Here is a 21014-nt window from a genome sequence, read left to right on the forward strand (position 1 = left end):
AGCGGTTATGAAACAGGTGTGAATGCGGATCTGATAAAGTGTGTCTACGTGAAGGCTTGGCTTCATGTCAACAAGGATGAGACTGGCTTTCACATCATGTGCTTCACTGCTTTGAAGTCAGACCGGTCGCACTTGACTTCATTTGCAGGTAACCTTTCTGCAGACTGCGAGCTGCACAGATGTCATGATGATTCACCAAACGCTGCAGACTGTTCACACGCAGGATGTGGTGAAAGCATCTGAGGGTCATGAATGAATGACAGCGTCGTTCGTTTCAAACTTACAGTTTATTGACTGTTCCCAGTAGTGGAACCAGTTTCCTTGTTGTGTGTGTCATCCTGCACTGTAAACCCAGATTTTGTTCTTTGTGTTCATTGTGTAATTACATGTTTGAGTAATCAATGATGATTTTGTCCTGTTTTGTACAAAAAAATACTAAAACAGACCAGGAAATTGTCCGACTTACTGGTCAGAGGAACTGCTCATTGAACTCGATTTGCTGAGCATTGTTTACTCGGTATGTTCCGTTTCTGTACGTGAGGGGAGAGGCCCAATGGATCACGTACTGCATGAGCACTGAATGCAAGAAGAGCCTGCTCATTCTGGCTGTTGGTGCCTAAAAAAACCATGGCTTTAGCAAACAGTTGGTAGGTCAGTTGGTAAAGAACAGCTTAGGAAGCTGAAGGTCCCTGGTTTGAATCCTGCATCTGGGCCCAGGTGTGTCCTTGCACTACACTACAGCTTCCCAGGCGCACTGTGTGGCACCTCACTGCTCCCTCAGGGGATGGGTTCAATGTAAACGGCAGCATACGACCAATAAAGGATTTAACATTAATACTTTTAATTACTGTTCAATCATTAATATAAATTAATATTCTATAGTTAGAACACACCGTGGGGAAATGGGTCACTGTGTTTTTACTGTTAAGTAGCAGTGGGAACACAAGGACACACCTGGTGACCAAGTCCAAGTCTGAAAGTGGTTCAGGTTTCCAGATCCCGGTCCTTTTTTTGTTTTTTGTTCTCATCATGTGGAAGCAGCTTCTCTGACTCATCACTTAAATTTCCCAAGACACTGAAGGGGTTATGAGACAGGTATGATGGTGGATCTGAGAAGGTGTGTCTAAGTGAAGGCTTGGCTTCATTTCGAGGAGGATGAGAATGGGTCCTTGTACGATGAACCTTGTTATCTGAAGAAGAGGATGAAGATGAAGCAGATTCATCGATTCTATCATTCTTTAAAGGAGCAGGGGAGCTTTTGCTGTGGCTGCTTGATTTGACCCGAGGCTCCACTGGTGTCTTTTGCCTCAGGACCCCAGCTTTTGAGTCTTTCCTTGCTCTGGCTTCTTGTGCTGAGTGCTTGCTGTGGGCTGAGGCTGGTGGCTCTGCACTGCTGACCTGAGGGCGCTGGTCCAGGGGGAGGCTAGCAGGCTTTGACATGTTTGGAGAGGATGTGGAGGGACCAGCGCTGATCGTAGGCTGATCCTGCTGCAGGACAGGACTGCGTCTAGATCCGAGTTCATCCACTGGTGCTGTCGGTCCACAATTTGTCTCACTAAGTTGGTTCTGCAGCTCCTGGTTTTCCTTGTCGACAACCGTATACGTGACTGTTGGCCTCCGTTGGGACGTCCACCTGCATGTTTCTCTGCTCGCTGAGTGAAAACAACAACATACTGTCAGCATCATTTATTACTGACATGTTAGTGGTATTCATGTTCTAGTGCTAAAATGATAATTACAGTGTATAGTGAGAGAGGAAGATTGACTATGTTTGGATTTGAAACTAAATGGTTCTTCTTTTTGCAGTTTGAATAACCATCCATCCATTTTCTTAACCGCTTACTCCCTAGTGCGGGGTCACGGGGGTGCTGGAGCCTAACCCAGCTGGCTACGGGCGAGAGGCAGGGTACACCCTGGACGGGTCGCCAGTCCATCGCAGGGCAACACAGAGACAGACAACCATTCACTCACACACTCGCACCTACGGGCGATGGAGAGAAGCCAATCAACCTAATGCACGTCTTTGGACTGTGGGAGGAAGCCGGAGAACCCGGAGAGAACCCACGCGAACACGGGGAGAACGTGCAAACTCCGGGCCACCTCCGGGAATCGAACCCAGGCGACAGTGCTACCCACCGCACCACCGTGCCGCCCAAGTTTGAATATCAAAGTATAAATAAAACTCACCTCTATACTTTTTTGTAACCCAGGAATATGAAGGATGCAATAATTGTCTGAGGTAATTGTGAACATTTCTTGTAACTTGGAGACATAAAGGAACTAACTTACCACATGTTTTGCATATAAAGACACATGAAAACCCTAAAATGACCAACAGAAGAGCAATGGCGAAGGGTATAATGCAGGAGGAAACACAGTCCCCTGAAATGATAAGAACACCATATGTAAATAACACAAACACCCACTGGTCACTTTATTAGGAACACCCGTAACCTCTAATCCATTCATGAAACGTTAGGGCTCCACTTTACCTCGTATGTAGTGAATCTCTGAGACTCTGGTCTTGTTCATCTGAGGCTCGTGAACTCTGCACGTGACCCTGTGGTGAAAACATGTTTAGGCAACAACTAAAACAAAACGCTCAGAGAGGAGGGAGAGAGTCATTTAGACTTTAGTCATGTGTTCAATCACCAACTCACTCCTCACTCTGCATTAACACATTCATGTGTTGCTACAGGTGGAGCAAACAAACAAGCATCATTTCATTAGAACTGAAGCTGAACCTGTTGGAGCCAGTGGGCACAGTCGCTCTCTTTGTGACGGTGAAGCATCCTCTGGGCTCTTGATGTCTCTTTGGGTTTTCACCACTGATGATGTTTCCCTGGTCGTCTACAAATGTAACTTCAGGCTCCAGGAACCAGCAGCTCGTCTCACATTCCAGAGTCTGTGCACCGTCTGCACCTGAGACGACTGAGAGCTTTGGCTCAGAAAAGGCACCTGCAAAGACAGAAACGGAAAAACTGATCTTTAACTTTTGCATCCAACATTTATCACAGAGACGATTCTTTCATTTTACCTTTACAAAGGTAAAGGATTAAACTTTAATCCACACTCCTCTAGATGAAGTGAAATGTTTGTAACTTATGGAAACACAGTGAATGTCTCTCAGTAGACAAACGTACCCACAACAAGCTCCAGCGTTTTGACAACGTTCCGATCTTTTCTCCCCTTGACAATCACACACTGGTATTTACCAGCATCCGTCAGCTGAACATCAGAAATCATCAGTGAGATGTTCCCATCTTTCAGTTCATTCGTGATGAGGTTCGTCCTGTATCGGAAAGCTTCATTCTTCATGGCAAAGTCCTCACAACCGTCCCGGTAGAGGAACGCTACGTTTGAACCTTCCTTTGACCATTCCACCGTTGGCAGTTCACCTGAGACAGAGATGTTGCAGGGCAGAACCACTGTTTCACCCACGAAGGCTTTGATCTTCTGTGGGGCGTCCTGCAGGTTTGTTCCTAAGAAGGAAATATGAAGGAGTTGGAAGAAAAATACTGTTAAATCACAAAAATCATTACTAAGACCACAGACTTCCACATACTGCACAAACGATGCCAACACATGCATAATTTCTGCTTAGTTAGCATTTGCTTGAAACCATAGAAAGCAGCTGTTTCTCTTGGGTCTTTCATGTGACTCTGTGGGCTGAGATATCATCAAACGTTTGGATTCTCACTAGTGGATGTTTCACTGTTGTGACCAAGGGAACGTCTGCCAAGTAGTAAAGGCTAAAGGCAGTTTGCTGCATTCATGTTTATCAGAGACAAATCAACAATTGCCATGTGAGGGTTGTAACATGGTATTAATGGAGGTCTCATCTTCAGTCCCTCCCACAGGACTCACATTGAGTCCCAGCTCAAGCAGCAGAAGGAAGTGGAGCTGCGTTCCTCCCACTCTTCATCATTGCTTTATACCAGAACACCCCACAGGCCCTGAGACACATTGATTATGCACTTAATAAAGTTCAGTCCAGTCTTTTTGCCAGAGTTTTTCCATCCAAAACCTGCTTAGGTTGTAGTATTGGTGTTATAATTGCTAATTAGTTCATTCTGTTGTACAACTCTCCACAAGCTCTTCCTGTATTTCTTACTGAATGAACTTGCTGAGTGGCTGCTTAGAGACCAATGATCTTTTCTTTCTGTTCATTATATTTCTGCTCAGAAACACATGACACTAAACTCATGACAACAAATTTAGTATTTGCAAAATGACTGACACCATTTAGAGGGAAATGGTTCAGGTTCCCTATAATTCACTTATGTTTGGGTTATTTATGTGATTGTAATCAGATAATCTCTTACATCATTTTAACACAGAACTTCTACTAATCATGATTTATTGTTTGTGAAGGTGCAGAGCAAAATGATCTCTGCTGCAAAAGTCACAGTATTTAATACAGCGCGTCTCTGTGTGGTGACCTGCAGTGTTCAACCAGTGATACAGATACTTTAAAAACACTTCTACATCCTGCACTAAGTTGCTGATAGTTTAGTTTTGTTCACGTCTACAGTAATTTAAGTTACTTTTAACCTATAAACACATCTCGTACACAAAATACGTTGTTTATCTTTATACGGCTATGTTCTACTCCACTGGAGACCCCAGAGAGGCTGGGGTTTTAATGGCAGCTGAACGCTGCTGTTTGTTAACGGTGATTGAGCGCGTGCGTACGCAGGTATTTCCGCAAATAACCCGGATGAGTCCGGTCAAGAGTTACCAACGCGTATTAAAAACGAAGTCACCTAAGGATGTGCGGCACTTTGTGCACGCAGAGATGAACGCAGAATAAGCAGGCATTACAGCGGCTGATCAGGGAAACACACATACCTGAACAAGACGTGACACGAAGGAACAGCAGGACGGAGAAAACGGCGAAGCGCCCGAACGGAACTTTGTCAAAGACACGAGACAAGAATCCAACATTGTTTGACGCTGCTTTAGAAAGGTTGGAACCGCAAAGTTCAGAAGCCGCTGGACCCATTGCTGCGCGCGTATGAAGGGACTGCTCGCGTTCAGGAGCACATCCATCCCGCTTTTGAAGCGACCGCACGAGCGAGGCGGTCGCTTCGCTGCGCGGAGGATGACGAGAGCAGTCACGAGCCTTGCCCAGCTGCTCCAGGAATGCGCCGGTTGGCGGGAATCCAGTCCGCGTGCGCCTCCCGCCACACGAAGAAAGCGGTGTAGCAAAGCACGTGAAGGACGTTGTGAAACACGGCCACGAACCAGCACTGCGTTGTTTCCCTGCTTCTGTACGTTCCTATCACCTCGTCCCGCCGTCCGTCGCGGATGAGAGCAGCGTGCGCACGAGGATCACGCTCTTGTCCTTCTTGGGCACTAGGACACCAGGGCGGTGCTGGGAGTGAAGGCGATCACGGAGGAGAAGGCACTCCTGCCTTTGACCAAGAGGAGCGTTGGCGGCAATTCTGGCTGGTTCTTGCGAAAAAGTTGTTGAGGCCCAGCGAGTCCTTCGGTGCGGTCCAGGTTTCAGAAGCTGTCTTTCCTCCTCCGCCTCCTGCTCCCGGTTTGCCGGTGTACATTTGCATCTTCCAAGCATAGCTGGACTTGGCGTCGCACGCCACTCGGAACTTGATGCCGTATTTCGCCGGCTTGCGTCGCATGAGCGCCCCGGTGAGAATCCCACTCAAGTCCGTCTTGGAGCTTTTGGCTTCAAGAAACCCGTATTCAGGTTCTTCCTATGCCTCTGTTGTTACGCGTACCGATTAAGACGTGACACGTTTAGATTATGAATGCATAATACATATGAATGTATTGTGTACACCTTTCTTTGATTACTGTTTTATATTCAATGAACATTTAGTTTTAATCAAAAGTTCTGCCTATTTTGTATTATTTCCCTCATAATTTAAAAATGATCAACCCTTGCAACCGTCTCTCTGTGCATCATTGTGGTGATGTTAACCAGGGGAAGCCACTGGTGGAGGCTGTCCAGGCGCTGGGGCCGTGTCGGACCCCGGGGAAGCTGGTCAGAACTGTGACCAAGACAAAGGGAGGGTTGACCCGAGCCGCCGTGGTTCTGCAGCGCGGAGGTGCCTCGTGCCCGAAAGTTTCATAATCCTTTCTTGTGGGCTCAATCTGACCCCCTCGAAGGCGTCGTGAGGGTTAGATGAGCAGGTGGTAAATGGACAACAGATTGTTTATTGCAATGAGTCTTTTCCTATTAAAAAGTAAATAAAACCAAATTGGACAGATAAGGACAAGGTCAAAGGAAGTAACTTGAATACAATAGCACATATCTAACAAATAATCCAACAAACAAGAAAACAAACAAGAAAATGCACTTAATGACACGTTTCTTATTGTGAGGAACCCAGCTATATAAGCAGGTGACAACATTACCCGCTGCCCCTGGTTTTCCTACTGTACTGTAACACTTCTACATTAAAAAGTTTCATTTTACACGTAATGACACTGTAGACTTAATTCATGTAACAGTATTATATATATTATTGACATAATATAAAATAGAATAAAGATAAGTCAGTTGTTTTTGACTAGGAGGCAAGTTCGCTTATAAATGATCCATCTTTTCTGTATTATGACACATTATTTACAGCCTGGTTGAGTGGATCCACTTCTGTGTTTCATGCCAAGGCTGAAATGAATCCTTGTGTTCCTCATTTTTAAACCACAACTGCATTATAACTGCCTTCATGTTTGTCTTTCACGTGACAGACATGGGAAATATTAAGAAGAAAGTAAAGATGTGGATGTATTAGCAAACCTACATGTTTAAATTCTACCAGCCTGAAACTTTAGACACAAAAATTCAAAACGAAAGGAAAAACACCCACGCACATTATAAAGTCTCTGTGTTTAGGGTTTTTACCACATAATTCTCACTATCTATCAATTGTCTCCATCAGGGTTGCAGAATTGCATCAATACACAAACTAGCACAGAAAAGGAAGCTGCAAAGAAGAAAGACAAAAGTCAAACTAACAGAGGATTCATTGTTAATGACATACATTAAATACACATCCACTAGAAACCTCTCTATGGAGTTTAGGCCAAAATTCATTCACCTTTTAAAACAAAAAGCTCCTAGCATTTCTTAGTGTGACGTCTGACATAAAGGGATATTCTCAGACAACTGAAATCACTGGGTCCAAAAGCTTCAGATTAACAATAAGAGAAGGTTAACTGACTGATTTAATGTGAAATGCAGCTGGATGTTCTTCCTCTGTCCTCTAGCGTACATTCTGTAGACCGTCAGTCAAGCAGAAGTCTAACACACAGTTCAAAAAATTCAAAAATGTTCAAAAAATTATTTTGATAGTGATTAGTTTGCTCAGCTCCTGACATACAACTGATTCTACTTTGCTCTATTCTAAGTTCTGAAATGTTACTAAAAACCTTATACAACGATGTTCAAGGACATCATCTGCGTCCTAGGAGCTGCACTGTAGATGGTGGCCTTGAGAACAGAGCTCCTACTCCATCTGAAACATAACCTAACGTAACATAAAGTAAAAAGGCCATTCACAGGCCGATGACTTAATATCATAACAGGCTAAATGGCAGCCTTTTCAGGACTCCTGAACAATAAACCTGTGCACATCTGCCCCCTCATGGCAGCAACTCTGTACTGTAAATTTGAATTTTATCATGTTTTAAGTCTTTGTCACAGACTTTTATTGAATATTTTACAGAGCATTACACAAGGCACTGCCAATGATAAGAATTGTTTATAACCACTGCATTCCAGCTGAGTTTTCAGCCTAAACAGAAAGACTTCTCACCATGAAACCAGACAACAGACGTTTTCCATCTCTGCATAAAATAGCAAGTTAAAGTAACCAGTAAAAATAATGAATCTGTTTAAGTAGAGCCAACAATCAACTGGAGTCAAACTTAATATTCTAAATAAATACGTAAATCCAAATTTTTACTAAAATAAGTGGAATAAACAATTGTGCAAATTTAGTTTGTACAGTAGAACAATTCAAACAGGAATCCCACAATCCTTTGCGTCAAATCATTTAATTCAAGCATAGGACCTTACGAAACTAAACACATACAGTGAATGAATCTAAAGTATCTACAACTCCCTTTATTACAGCTGAAGCATATTAGAATAGTTCCAGCAGAGAAAAATTAAATATAAACAACAATTTGTCTTTGTAACATTTGTCCAGAGAACAGGTCATTGCAGTCTTCACACGTCTCCAGTCCAGCTGCGGCACCCACCCCCACAGGTGCACACCCCTCCACAACCAGTGTAGCCCTGCTCACACCACCTGCCCCCCCACCCCACCTCACTTCAGACCAGGTGAGGCAACAACCAAGGCGGCTTAAGACAAGGAAAGCTGCAGGTCCAGACGGCATCAGCCCCAGACGGCTCAGGGACTGCGCTGACCAGCTCTGTGAGATCATCATGTACATCTTCAACCTGAGTCTGAGTCTGGAGACGGTCCCTGAGCTGTGGAAGACCTGCTGTGACCTCCTACAGACCAGTAGCCTTGACCGCCCACCTGATGAAGACCATGGAGAGGCCCATCCTCAACCACCCCCGCTGCAGTTTGCCTACAGGCACAACATCAGGGTGAATGACTTTAAGTCGTCTCCACCTGCTGAGGAGCCTGAGGTCCTTTGGAGTGTGCAGGCCCATGCTAAGGACACTGTGTGGTAGCCTCTGTTATTCACTACACTTTAATTTAATTTAATTTGATTTAATTTATTTCAGTCAGTCAGTCAGTCAGTCATTTTCAGAATCAGTTTTAATGGCTAAATTTGCACAGGAATACCAAGGAATTTTATGTGGTCTGACTCCACCTCTGTTCCCTCTTTTGGCAAAAAAAAAACAACAAAAAACAGGTGCTCGATGCACGGAAGTTCAGTCCCAATGATCTACATTAATTTGATGTTGATGATTTCAATGAAGTACATACATTACCATGATTTTAAATTAAAATAAGAAAGCAAACAAAGCTAGCATGCCGTTACCGCCAGGGGGCGCTCTGAGAGTAATGTAATGAGTGAAGCAACAGTAAAGAATGGAAGTTTAAAAACATATGCACAAACAACTTTGACCTCACGTCTAAAGTATTACTCCTAAAACACACACGCACACACTTTTTACCCATCTCCTGAGGGAGCAGCGGGAGCACAGTGACACACCTGGTGACAAAGGCCGGGTCTGAAAGTGGTTCATCCATGTCTCAGGTTTCCTAACTCACAAGGTTTCCAGATCTCTGTTCTTTCTCTGTTATTTGTTGTCATTATGTGAAAGCAGCTCCTCTGACTCCATACTTAAATTCTCCAAAATACTGAAGGGGTTATAAGACAGGTATGATGGTGGAAATGAGAAGGTGTGTCTACGTGAAGGCTTGGCTTCATTTCGAGGAGGATGAGACTGGCTCCTTATATGGTAAACAGTGTTATTTGAAGAGGAGGATGAAGATGAAGCAGATTCATCGATTCTATCATTCTTCAAAGGAGCAGGGGAGCTTTTGCTGTGGCTGCTTGATTTGACCCGAGGCTCCACTGGTGTCTTTTGCCTCAGGACCCCAGCTTTTGAGTCTTTCCTTGCTCTGGCTTCTTGTGCTGAGTGCTTGCTGTGGGCTGAGGCTGGTGGCTCTGCACTGCTGACCTGAGGGCGCTGGTCCAGGGGGAGGCTAGCAGGCTTTGACATGTTTGGAGAGGATGTGGAGGGACCAGCGCTGATCGTAGGCTGATCCTGCTGCAGGACAGGACTGCGTCTAGATCTGAGTTCATCCACTGGTGCTGTCAGTCGGCGAATTGTCTTCTCTTTCTCAATAAGTTGGTTCTGCAGCTCCTGAACTTGTGTCTGAAGCCAAGCAGTGTCATTTACAGCCTGGTTTCCCTGGTGGACAACCTCATCTATGGTTCGACGGCTTGGTTTGGATGTCTGCCTGCGTGTTTCTGTGTTCACTGAGTGAAAACAAGACAATACACTGTCAGAATCATCTATTACTGTAAGTGGTATTCATGTTCTAGTGCTAAAATTATAATTACACTGTATAGTGAGAGAAGAAGATTGACTTTGTTTGGATTTGAAACTAAATGTTTGGGGTTTTTTTTGAAGATCAAATTATAAATAAAAAGGAACTATATTTCCCTTTTTTTGTAACCCAGGAATATGAAGGATGAAATAATTGTCTAAGGTATTTGTGAACATTTCTTGTAACTTGGAGACACATAAAAACTAACTTACCACATTTTTTTTTTACAATAAAGACACATGCAAACACTGATATGACCAACAGAAGAGCAATGCTGAATGATATAATGCTGGAGTGAACACAGTCCCCTGAAATGATAAGAACACCATATGTAAATAACACAAACAGCCACTGGTCACTTTATTAGGAACACCCGTAACATCTAATCCATTCATGAAATGTTAAGGCTCCACTTTACCTCGTATGTAGTGAATCTCTGAGACTCTGGTCTTGTTCATCTGAGGCTCGTGAACTCTGCACGTGACCCTGTGGTGAAAACATGTTTAGGCAACATCTAAAACAAAACGCTCAGAGAGGAAGGAGAGAGTCATTTAGACTTTAGTCATGTGTTCAATCACCAACTCACTCCTCACTCTGCATTAACACTAATCTGTTGCTACAGGTGGAGCAAACAAACAAGCATCATTTCATTAGAACTGAAGCTGAACCTGTTGGAGCCAGTGGGCACAGTCGCTCTCTTTGTGACGGTGAAGCATCCTCTGGGCTCTTGATGTCTCTTTAGGTTTTCACCACTGATGATGTTTCCCTGATCGTCTACAAATGTAACTTCAGGCTCCGGGAACCAGCAGCTCGTCTCACATTCCAGAGTCTGTGCACCGTCTGCACCTGAGACGACTGAGAGCTTTGGCTCAGAAAAGGCACCTGCAAAGACAGAATGTTTGTAACTTATGGAAACACAGTGAGTGTCTCTCATTGGACGAACGTACCCACAACAAGCTCCAGCGTCTTGACAATGTTTCTATCTTTTCTCCCCTTGACAATCACACACTGGTATTTACCAGCATCCGTCAGCTGAACATCAAAAATCATCAGTGAGATGTTCCCATCTTTCAGTTCATTCATGATGAGGTTCGTCCTGTATTGGAAAGTTTCATTCTTCATGGCAAAGTCCTCACAACCGTCCCGGTAGAGGAACGCTACGTTTGAACCTTCCTTTGACCATTCCACCGTTGGCAGTTCACCTGAGACAGAGATGTTGCAGGGCAGAACCACTGTTTCACCCACGAAGGCTTGGATCTTCTGTGGGGCGTCCTGCAGGTTTGTTCCTAAGAAGGAAACAGGAATGAGTTAGAAGAAAAATACTGTTAAATCACAAAAAAAACATTTGCCATGTGAGGGTTGTAACATGGTATAAATGCAGGTCTCATCTTCAGTCCCACCCACAGGACTCACATTGAGTCCCACTTCAAGCAGCAGAAGGAAGTGGAGCTGCGTTCTTCCCATTCTCTAATATTGCACAATTCCACATCTCCAGAGGCCCTGATGCACATGTCTTAACAAGTTGGACTGAACTTTATTAACTCTATCATCAGAGTTTATCCATTCAACTCCTGCTTACAGTAGGTTGTAGTATTTGTGTTATAGTTGCTCAGTAGTTCATTCATTTCCACAAGCTCTTCCTGTATTTCTTGTAATAAATGAACTGACTGAGTGGCTGCTTAATGACCAATGATTTCTCTTTCTGTTCATTTTATTTCTGGTCAGAAACACATGTCATTGAACTCATCACAACTCAGTGATCCTAAAATTAATGGCGCCATTTAGAGGGAAATGCTTCAGGTTTCCTATAATACACTTATGTTTGGGTTATTTATGTGATTGTAATCAGATCATCTCTTGCATAATTTTAATATAAAGCACTTTGGTCATTATTTATTGTTTGTCAAGGTGCAGAATAAAATGATCTCGGCTGCAAAACTCTTTAATACAGCGCATCTCTGTCTTGTGATCTGCAGTGTTCAGCCAGTGATACAGAAACTTTAAAAACACTTCTGCATCCTGCACTAAGTTGCTGATAGTTTAACTATGTTCATGCAGTTATTTAAGTTACTTTTAACCTACAAACACACACAAAATAGGATGTTTTTGTCTTTGTGGTTGTCACATTCTTCTCCGCCAGTAGAAACCCCAGTGGGATTGTTCAGAACCGGTTTGGTCTCTCCCTGTCTCACTAGCAAACGATAAAGTTAAAGCTGTTCTTGAGGTTTGTTACCTGTGATCGGTATTCATACTAAGTCATATTTCCGCAAATAATCCGGATGAGTCCGGTTAAGCGTTAACCAAAGTGTATTGAAATTAGAGATTAAAGTCATCTAAAGATGTGCGGCATGAGGCGGAAACACACATACCTGAACAAGACGTGACACGAAGGAACAGCAGGACGGAGAAAACGGCGAAGCGCCCGAGCGGAACTTTGTCAAAGACACGAGACAAGAATCCAACTTTGTTTGACGCTGGTCTAAAAAGGTGCGAACCGCAAAGTTCAGAAGCGGCTCGATCCATTGCTGCGCGCGAGGCAATGGACTGCTGAAGTTCGGAAACACGTCCGTATTTGTACGGTCCGTAAACGCCGCCCAATGACGCAGTAACGTGTTGTCTGAGGCGGAGTTGGGAAAGCAGTGGGAGAGACTGGAAAGGGAGCGCGCTCCCAGTTAAAGACACAGACACCTGTCTGGCTCAGCACAGACCACAGGTCATGACGCATGCTGTGGTTCTAGCTGCTTTATTACTGTTACATTTATTAACACAAATATTACATGGTAAATAGACAACAGACTGATTATCGTAACATATTAAAAAGTAAATAAAACCAAATAAAAAAGGGGACAATCAGGACAAGGTCAGAGAAAATACAGGTGGTTGGTTTATTTTATTTTCATCAAAAGACGCAGCTCAGAATAAAGTATGTGACCTCTGACCTAAGAAAGTTCTGTTTTAAAACTGTTTGTTAGTTTCCAACGTAGCTGATTATCTTTTCTTATTTCTCTACTGCTGATTTAGTTTGTTTTGTTTTTTAAATAATGTATGAATAACTAAGTGAGCAACTGAACAAAGTTTTGCTATTCTGGTAATGTGGATATTTTATCAGTTGTTAGTGTTATTATAGTAAACTCTGTAAAGAGACATTTTTTATTTCCTTATACTTCCCATTCTTTTGCTGTGCTTCATCTTAACCCTTTTTTTACCACACAGTCACACTCCACCAAATTTGCCTTTCCTCACACCTCACCTATGAGGGGGACCAGTTTTCTTATACATATTATTATTATTATATATATATATATATATATATATATATATATATATATATATATATATATATATATATATATATATATATATATCTATATATATATATATATATATATATATATATATATATATATATTATGTAGTTGCCTGCATAAGATTTAGAGCTCTCATGCAATCTGCATGCAGTATATCATAAAATTCATGTTTATTCTGCTTCTGTTTTGTCTGTAGCTGTTGTCTAGTATCAATTATAGGCCCTCAGTTGTTATCATGCCAGTCTGTGGAGCACAGATTTTAAAAAACTCATGGTCTCACTATGACATTGTCTAGAAATGAACTGAGAACACTTTCAGCAAAAAACAAACACTCAGTAGATCAGACGTTCACTGTAATCGCAGGCTGAGGCTTTGTAGCAAAACGCTCCTATGCATTCTAGGATCAGAGTATGAGTAAACGTGCTCCACACACGGTACAAGTGCAGATTAAAAGACGCTGAGTCAAACATTTGCTCATTTTGACTATTATAGTTTAAAATCACAGGATCAATTTAACATATATATAACGGTGAAAATTGGCAGATGTTTACATTCGCGGATTTATAGAAAGTTGTAATTAGAAGCTCCGAATGAAGGAATTAACTGTGCGCAACACACACACGCTCCACCCGCTTCGGATGTTATCAGCTATTACGAACCGCTCAACAGCGCCCCTACTGACTCTGCTGGTTAAATCATCCGAGCCGTGATCAACCTAGATGGGCACCTACCGGCCCATACGTATGGGCTGATAACCACTGATAATGACCATTGAATGGCGTGATAACGTCCGAAGCCGCTCGCACACATCGTCACGCTAAGGGTTAAGGCACCGTAATACAATCCACGCGTGATTAAACAAACACCCCGATCGGCCTCTCTGCACGATCAACGGTCCAGGCTACGGATACCCTTACACCCGCACAGAATCTGCTCCCGCACGTGACAACAGGCCGTGAAGGCCGCGTGGACTAACCAAAGGAAAAGACCTTAAATAAACCCAGACGAAGCGCAGGAAACAGCGATATGCCGCACCAGCAATCCCTGCAACACGCAGAAAGCAAAAATCAACGCTTAATTCCAACCTTATTAAATTCACCAATTCTAACATTCTACTTTATAACTACACTCTAGTTATAACTCTACCTGCCCCGTCAATTATCGTGCGCACAATCGTTGCGCGTCTCCCTCTACGCCACACAAATAACTGCGCGGCCGCCCCGCACGCGCCAGCGACACTACACCATAAAAACAACAAAACTCTGTGAAAACTGTGTCAAGCACACTTTTCCCATGAAAGGATTAAGGTGATATGAATAACCTTGATGCCTAATAAAAGTGAGGCGTATCCGGACGGTGCTGCTGTTTTGATTTTGTGTATCACACGCCACAAGAAGGCAACTAACGCGTCCTAAATAAATAGTAAATAGTTTTCAGGGCGACTGAATGTGAAACACTGCTCCTTTTTATGACATTTAATTTTCTAGAGATTTCCACTTAAAATTAGAACTATATTCCAGTAAACCGCTTTACCAGCAAACACACAGACAGTGAGTTCTAGTTCTTCCCGTGACTGTTACAGTTTCCACCTACAGAGCGGCCCAACCAGAAAAAACAAATAATTACTACGAATATATGATGCAGAGTGGACGAAACGAAATGTTCAAGGTAGTTTGTCACATAATTACGTGCTGCTACAGATACAAGACGGATTTAAGTTGTAAATTATTTGGATCCTGGCGTTGCAGGTCCAGAAGAAGATCAAGGCTCTGTTGTCTTAAAGTGACGCTTTAAAACAGGTTCTGTTGCAGTCGTACTTTGATGACGGGCTCAAATGGACCGGTCCCTCTGAGGTCTCAAAGATCACAGTAAGTCTACTCACGGGTCCAGGCTGCTCGGTTCTGGTCTCATTCCGGGTCTCTCGGACCTTCAGCCTCGCAACAAACTTGCGCGACGTCCCGTTTTTATCCTGGATCGAGCAGGTCCAGTCTCCTCGGTCTTGGAGCTGAATCTGATCCAGAGTCAGTGTGAAGTCCTTCTTGGAGGACCAGTCCGTTGGCCACGAGACACGTCGGTAATATTCGTCGTCCGTAATGTTTTTTTTGGAGTCTACACTCATTCTGACCACATATTGTCCATTTTTCTTCCACCGCCACCATTTGACGTCTTCATCCACACTAACGGCGTAACACGGGAAATGCACTGTGTCGTTCACTGACACTATAAACTCCTCCACCGCCGAGCGGTTAAAACGAACCCCCAGAACCACAGGCTGTCCATCAATGAGACCCACGAGTAGAAAAGCTGCGAGGACGAGCGAACCGCACGTCATAGCGGCTTGAACACGGCGCGTGAAGGAGAATGAATGAATGAATTCTGTCCTTATAATAGTCACCAGGTTTCAGACACCTTCAGTGTTAAACGCCACTCGCTGGTTTCGGTCCCGGTGAATCAGTTCGGCTTCAGGTGCTTTACAGTGGGAAGTGTCCTGGAAAGTAAACGAGTCTCTGAAACTACTTCAACGGAGCGTCCAGAACCACGGACCAAAGACAGAAAGGAGGAGAGAGCGACAGGTCCTCTCGACAGCAAACGCGCTACTGTGAGGCTGCTTTGAATGATTGTTTTTTTTTTATACTTAAGGGGCGTGACTTCAGCTGACGCTCCTTGAGGAGAGTGAGAAAGCTGAGAAAGATTTAAAACCGAAAGTGCCTGAAGGCAGGTAGGTTGTTGTCAATGATTCGTAATGATTTATCGTGATGATTTAACCAGCAGAGTCAGTAGGGGCGCTGTTGAGCGGTTGTTGTTCCGACGGGTTTTGATTTTGATTTATTAGCGAGCATAACTTAGCAAGTAGCTAGCGGTATTGTGTTAGCTAACTGTAACCTGAACCCCCCACCCGTTATCCAGCCCTAACCCTAACCACAATAACCTCTAAAGCTGCTTAACATAGCAACTTAGCTAGCTGCTAGCTGTTCGCGAGGAGGCAGAGCAGGGCCCTACTGGCCCATTCGAATGCGCTGATAAGTTCTGATCAGCCCATTCGTAATAGCTGATAACATCCGAAGCGGGTGTGTGTGCGGTGTTCCACTAAGGGAAAAGCCTCGGATCAGACCCACGCCTCAACGCAGCCTATAACTATTGACCACTGACTATAACATTATAACAGCTTTAGGTCATTTCAGTCTCATGTTTCTATCTAAGCGTCGTTCTTCATTTTGTCATCTCTTCACTGTGGCCAACACAATGCAATGAACTAAACTGTCTGTCTGTTTGTTCCATAAGGTCCCGGTGTATGCTGTCATAATCATCGCTATCGTGACTCTTGGTGCACTTGTTGCTTTGGCCTTTGGGATCCGCCGGTGGATAAAAACCCGCACATCGAATCCTGTACCGGGGGATGAAGAAGCTCAGTCAGACGTGGAGCTGGAACCCATCGCTGAAAACTCTGATTTGCCAGCGTGATCTTCATCTTCATCAAACATGTTTTTACACTGTTCTCATCCTGTGTCTGTTGTATCCATCATGTAACGTGAATTGTTGTGAATTGGCATAAATAAAAGTGAATTGCAATTAAATTGTAACTTGTAGTCAATAAATTATGGATATTTTAACTACGTTGTTAGTCCTTTGTTCAGCTTTCAATGTCTGAGTGATTAAAATAATGGTTACATGAAACATGGCTTAACGCTTTTATGAAATGTATCATTTGATCAACAATCAGAAATAATAGGATTCTGCAACACTTGTTCTAATAAAACAGCAGACTACACAACCTGAAACCTGATACTTGCCTGCTTCATCACACCTTCAACTGCTGGAGACTGTGTTCACAATGTTTGCTGTCTCTGGCACTAAACTCGCTCACCGTGATCCTCAACCCCTCGGTGAAAGTGTGCATAGAAGGCATTAATTTGCATCCAGCATTAACCCTGTAGTAGCAGATCCAGTATTAACCTTTATACCGTCTTCGAGCATTTTGTACATTTTTGGCGGGTTTATTTAATTTCTGGTCGTGTTGGCTTTGTTACAGCTGCTGGCATAACTTTGGTCAGAAATGTTACTGTCTCTTAGAATTTTTTAAATCCATTGTCTTTTCACTTCTATTGTCATTTATATAGAAGTTACACATTTCGTGACCGTTTTTTGTAAATCACTTGAACAACTTTCGACCTGCTCAAAAGCTTTTTATTTTTTTCAGAATTTTAACCCTTCATATGCCAGTTTTTCTATGTGAAGTACTTTAATCAAAAAACACAAAAACGAGTTTGTTTTCCATAAACTAAAGAGGGTGTGTTTTTGGTTGTGTCCTGTACTGTTGCCACTCTGCCCTCCTGGTTTTTCACCATCACCTGTACCGTTTGACAGCTGTCAATCAAAGTTTGAGGAACGCTATATTATGTAACTCTCTAACATCACTCTTGTTTCATATCTTCATACTGATGATACAGTAATATGAGTTGGTATTTTCTATGGGAGAACTATGAAGGACTGGTGATGTAGTTGGAGGAACAGGATTTACTCAAAGCCAAAAGCTGAAAAAGAGGCCAATTAATACTAATAATAGAAGAATATGTGGTTGGGCTCATGTAGGTTTATACCTAGAGGCCCATACTGATTGTATGGCCTAAATCAGCCTTAACCAGGCCCTGCTTTAGGCCCTGTAGGCCTCATATCAGGCCTGCTACTGTGTGAACATGTAACAAGGCTTCAGGAGAAGCTGTGACTTTAAATCCAGGCTTTGTGTGTTATCAACCTGCGCGTCATAAAAGTCAGGCAACAACCGTCTTTTATAAAAGTCACTGACACTGAAGCGCGTTTAAGCACGTTTAAAGATCCCATTGTTTCAGGTGTTTTTTATGTCCACAGAGTGTCACTGTTTATTAATGTTAAATTGGGACGTGCCACTCACGTGTGGGCGGTAAGGCACTTTAAAAGCGCGTAACTCCACTCAGCTCGTCACAAACGCCGCACGCGCCATGGCCTCCGCTTCGCTCCTCGTCTTCGCAGCGTTTCTCGTCGTGTGCGTTCATTTATTTCGTCCCACTCGTGGGAAGCCTGTGGCGCTGGGAGATTCTTTCAACTTCTCTCCGCCTCAGTGTCTGGTGAGTGAAGAATGAAGAAACTACGCTCTTGATTAAAGATAGAGATCTCACACCCCATAGAGGAGCTGTCACTCGCTTTTTATAGCCTAATTCTGAAAGTGGCGCGGCGGAAGGATTTTCTCTCTGCCCATAATGTAAGTAGAGCCGGCTGAGCTAGTGCTTGGTGTTGCACTATTACACTGCTGTATGCTGCAATTGATACGTACGCTCCCGTGATTGCTCTTCCTGTTTTTATCGAAGTAAGTAGGGTGTGAGATCTCTATCTTTAATCAAGAGTTTAGTTTCTTCATTCGAGAGCGCACTTTGCGATTTAATGTTAAGATTTTGTCATGCTTGCTCTCGAAACCCTCTCTTCGTTTTAAAAAATGTCTCTGTTCGCGCTCAAATGCTTCCCCGCTCTCAATTCGTCTCACGCGTGCGCTCACTTCTACGACCTGAGATAATCCTATCAAAGTCACCAGCCAATAGGAGGCCAGGGCTGCTGACCAATGACATGACGCTTACTTTTCCCATGCGGAAGAGGAGCAAAGTGACTTTAGAACAAGTATTTCCGAGTCCGTTTATTATAAAAAGTCAAAGTCAACTTTATTGTCAATTTCTACAATATGTTTTGTTTTGGATTTACAGAGAATTAGAATTACGTTACTCTCTGAACCCCGGTATAAAGCAAGGTAAGAACACAGAACAGACCCGACCACAAATCCCACCCCACGTCCCCCCAAAAAACAAGACAACAGAACGTGGACTACTATTACATAGTATGATGCGTTCATTCTATTGTTCATAAAAGGTAAACTGTTTTTGCGTAATCTACTTTTACCTTGGTACAGAGAAAATAAATAAAATTATCCGAGGTCAGGTGCCTTTAGACTTGTTGATGGTTGACAGAGAGATGGAATAATACTATATTTTGTTGAAATAGAGCTGTCACCCTGTAAAGTGTAGGTCAAGCCCAACAACATCAGCACCAGGGTTTGATCGTACAAGTGAATTCACCAGACAGACTGAAAAGGGATCAGTTGCTACTGCAGATCATCGAGTGCAGTGGATCAGGGTTTCATAATGGACTCACACGAGCCCCAGGACCAGAAGGTGGAATATTAGACAAACAAAGCAACAAAAGTAAAAAAGAAGTCATTGTGAGAACTGCTGCTGAAGTGTTTTAACAGGTTACAGAACTGATATAATTTTTATAGTATTTTATAGTGATGTGGGCCTAACCTGCTACTGCACGGTTCAGGCTGATGAATTCAGCCGGTTTCCTTCTTTAAGACCATAACATTTTACTTACATGTATTCCAGCCACCTGATTAGGGTGGGTTTATTAATACGATGAAGACCTTGTCAGAAACATCTCTATGACTTTGCATTGAGGGTCCAAAGGCAGGGCATATTATGAATAGAGACAGCAGCCTAATGAAATGCTGTGATGTGTAATATGGGATGGCACAACCATCACCACAGCATCAGGCTGCTGCTTAGCCTGTGTAGTCTGCTTTCACATGGTGTCATTAGAAAGCCTCCCCTGAACTGCTGCAGAATGTCATTGTATGATTTTGATCAATTCATACATTTTATAGTTAATGTTCTGGACTCATGGAAATCCCCAAATTCAGAGGTAGATGTTTTCAGAACTTAGTAAACCTAAACAAAGAACAAACAGCTCAGTAAAAACGTACCAATTTATTTTAAAGAATCATTTATTGAAAAAAAGTTACATTAGAATGATTTGATTGAGATGTTGTAAATGTAGCATAAATATATCTGTATTTTTAACAATAAAAATTTGCATGTTAACAAAAACAAAATTATAATAAATATATAAATATATTATACACAACATAAACGTGTATATATTATAAATACATAAATATTATACTTCTAATATACACAAGAAAATACTCCATTTAAATAAAACATTTAAATAAACTGCCTCCACATGGTGGTTGACCCCTGCATGAGAACCAGAGCTCCTCTGGACGGCTGTAAACCATAGCGGTCTCTTCAGGAAAAGCAGAGGAGTAGAGGACAAACCTATGGTTTCGTTCATTGAAGGGCGTAGTTGAGGCCCGTCAGCTTTACACACATCAGGCTGATCAAAGAGCATCTCTGTTCCCTCAGTGGCTGTTCCAGCTTCATGATCTCTGGTGACCACACAGATGTCCATTACATCCTTTCTTCTATTGTGTATATAAATTAATGGTTACTGATTATTTTGTAAACGTGACTATCAATATATGAATAATATACATGTGCTGCCCACTGCTCCCCCATGGGTTACATGTAGAGAACAACCCTCCTTAGGAAGCAGCTACAGCAGCTGTCAGGCCCTGAGCCGCTACAATAGATACTCTAAAGTAGCTACACACTATGCACTAATAGACACAGTGACAGAAAACTGACAACCAACGTAACCAGTGATTTGTTAGTTTGCTTTAGTTTAACCTTCAGTCAAATGAACCAGTTCATCCATAGGTTTGTCCTCTACTCCTCTGCTTTTCTTGAAGAGACCGCTATGGTTTACAGCCGTCCAGAGGGGCTCTGGTTCTCATGCAGGGGTCAACCACCATGGGGAGGCAGTTTTATTTAAATGTTTT

General features: G+C 42.9%; 2 protein-coding genes across 2 annotated transcripts; both read right to left on the reverse strand.

Moving 5' to 3' along the window:
• Positions 1 to 268: 268 nt before the first annotated feature.
• On the reverse strand, positions 269 to 5077 carry LOC114866279 (butyrophilin-like protein 9). Its single transcript, XM_029168051.3, has 6 exons — positions 4852 to 5077; positions 3144 to 3482; positions 2745 to 2958; positions 2493 to 2560; positions 2290 to 2382; positions 269 to 1652 (listed from the first exon to the last, which is right to left on the reverse strand). The coding sequence occupies exons 1-6, from the start codon at positions 5003 to 5005 to the stop codon at positions 985 to 987; spliced, it is 1536 nt and encodes a 511-aa protein (XP_029023884.1). The 5' UTR covers positions 5006 to 5077; the 3' UTR covers positions 269 to 984.
• Positions 5078 to 6851: 1774 nt separating this feature from the next.
• On the reverse strand, positions 6852 to 12575 carry LOC129603255 (butyrophilin subfamily 2 member A2-like). Its single transcript, XM_055503588.1, has 6 exons — positions 12377 to 12575; positions 10955 to 11293; positions 10676 to 10889; positions 10426 to 10493; positions 10220 to 10315; positions 6852 to 9936 (listed from the first exon to the last, which is right to left on the reverse strand). Exons 1-6 carry the CDS (start codon positions 12528 to 12530, stop codon positions 9251 to 9253), a joined length of 1557 nt encoding a protein of 518 aa, XP_055359563.1. The 5' UTR covers positions 12531 to 12575; the 3' UTR covers positions 6852 to 9250.
• Between the last annotated feature and the right edge of the window lie 8439 nt (positions 12576 to 21014).

The sequence above is a fragment of the Betta splendens genome, chromosome 2 (assembly GCF_900634795.4).
Source record: "Betta splendens chromosome 2, fBetSpl5.4, whole genome shotgun sequence".
NCBI lineage: Eukaryota > Metazoa > Chordata > Actinopteri > Anabantiformes > Osphronemidae > Betta > Betta splendens.

Coding starts and splice junctions, on each gene's coding strand:
- LOC114866279 (XM_029168051.3), bottom strand. CDS start 5,005: ATGGGTCCAGCGGCTTCTGAACTTTGCGGTTCCAACCTTTCTAAAGCA. Junction 3,483..4,851: donor TCGTGTCACGTCTTGTTCAG/GTATGTGTGTTT, acceptor TTTCCTTCTTAG/GAACAAACCTGCAGGACGCC. Junction 2,383..2,492: donor AGAGATTCACTACATACGAG/GTAAAGTGGAGC, acceptor TTATCATTTCAG/GGGACTGTGTTTCCTCCTGC.
- LOC129603255 (XM_055503588.1), bottom strand. CDS start 12,530: ATGGATCGAGCCGCTTCTGAACTTTGCGGTTCGCACCTTTTTAGACCA. Junction 11,294..12,376: donor TCGTGTCACGTCTTGTTCAG/GTATGTGTGTTT, acceptor TTTCCTTCTTAG/GAACAAACCTGCAGGACGCC. Junction 10,316..10,425: donor AGAGATTCACTACATACGAG/GTAAAGTGGAGC, acceptor TTATCATTTCAG/GGGACTGTGTTCACTCCAGC.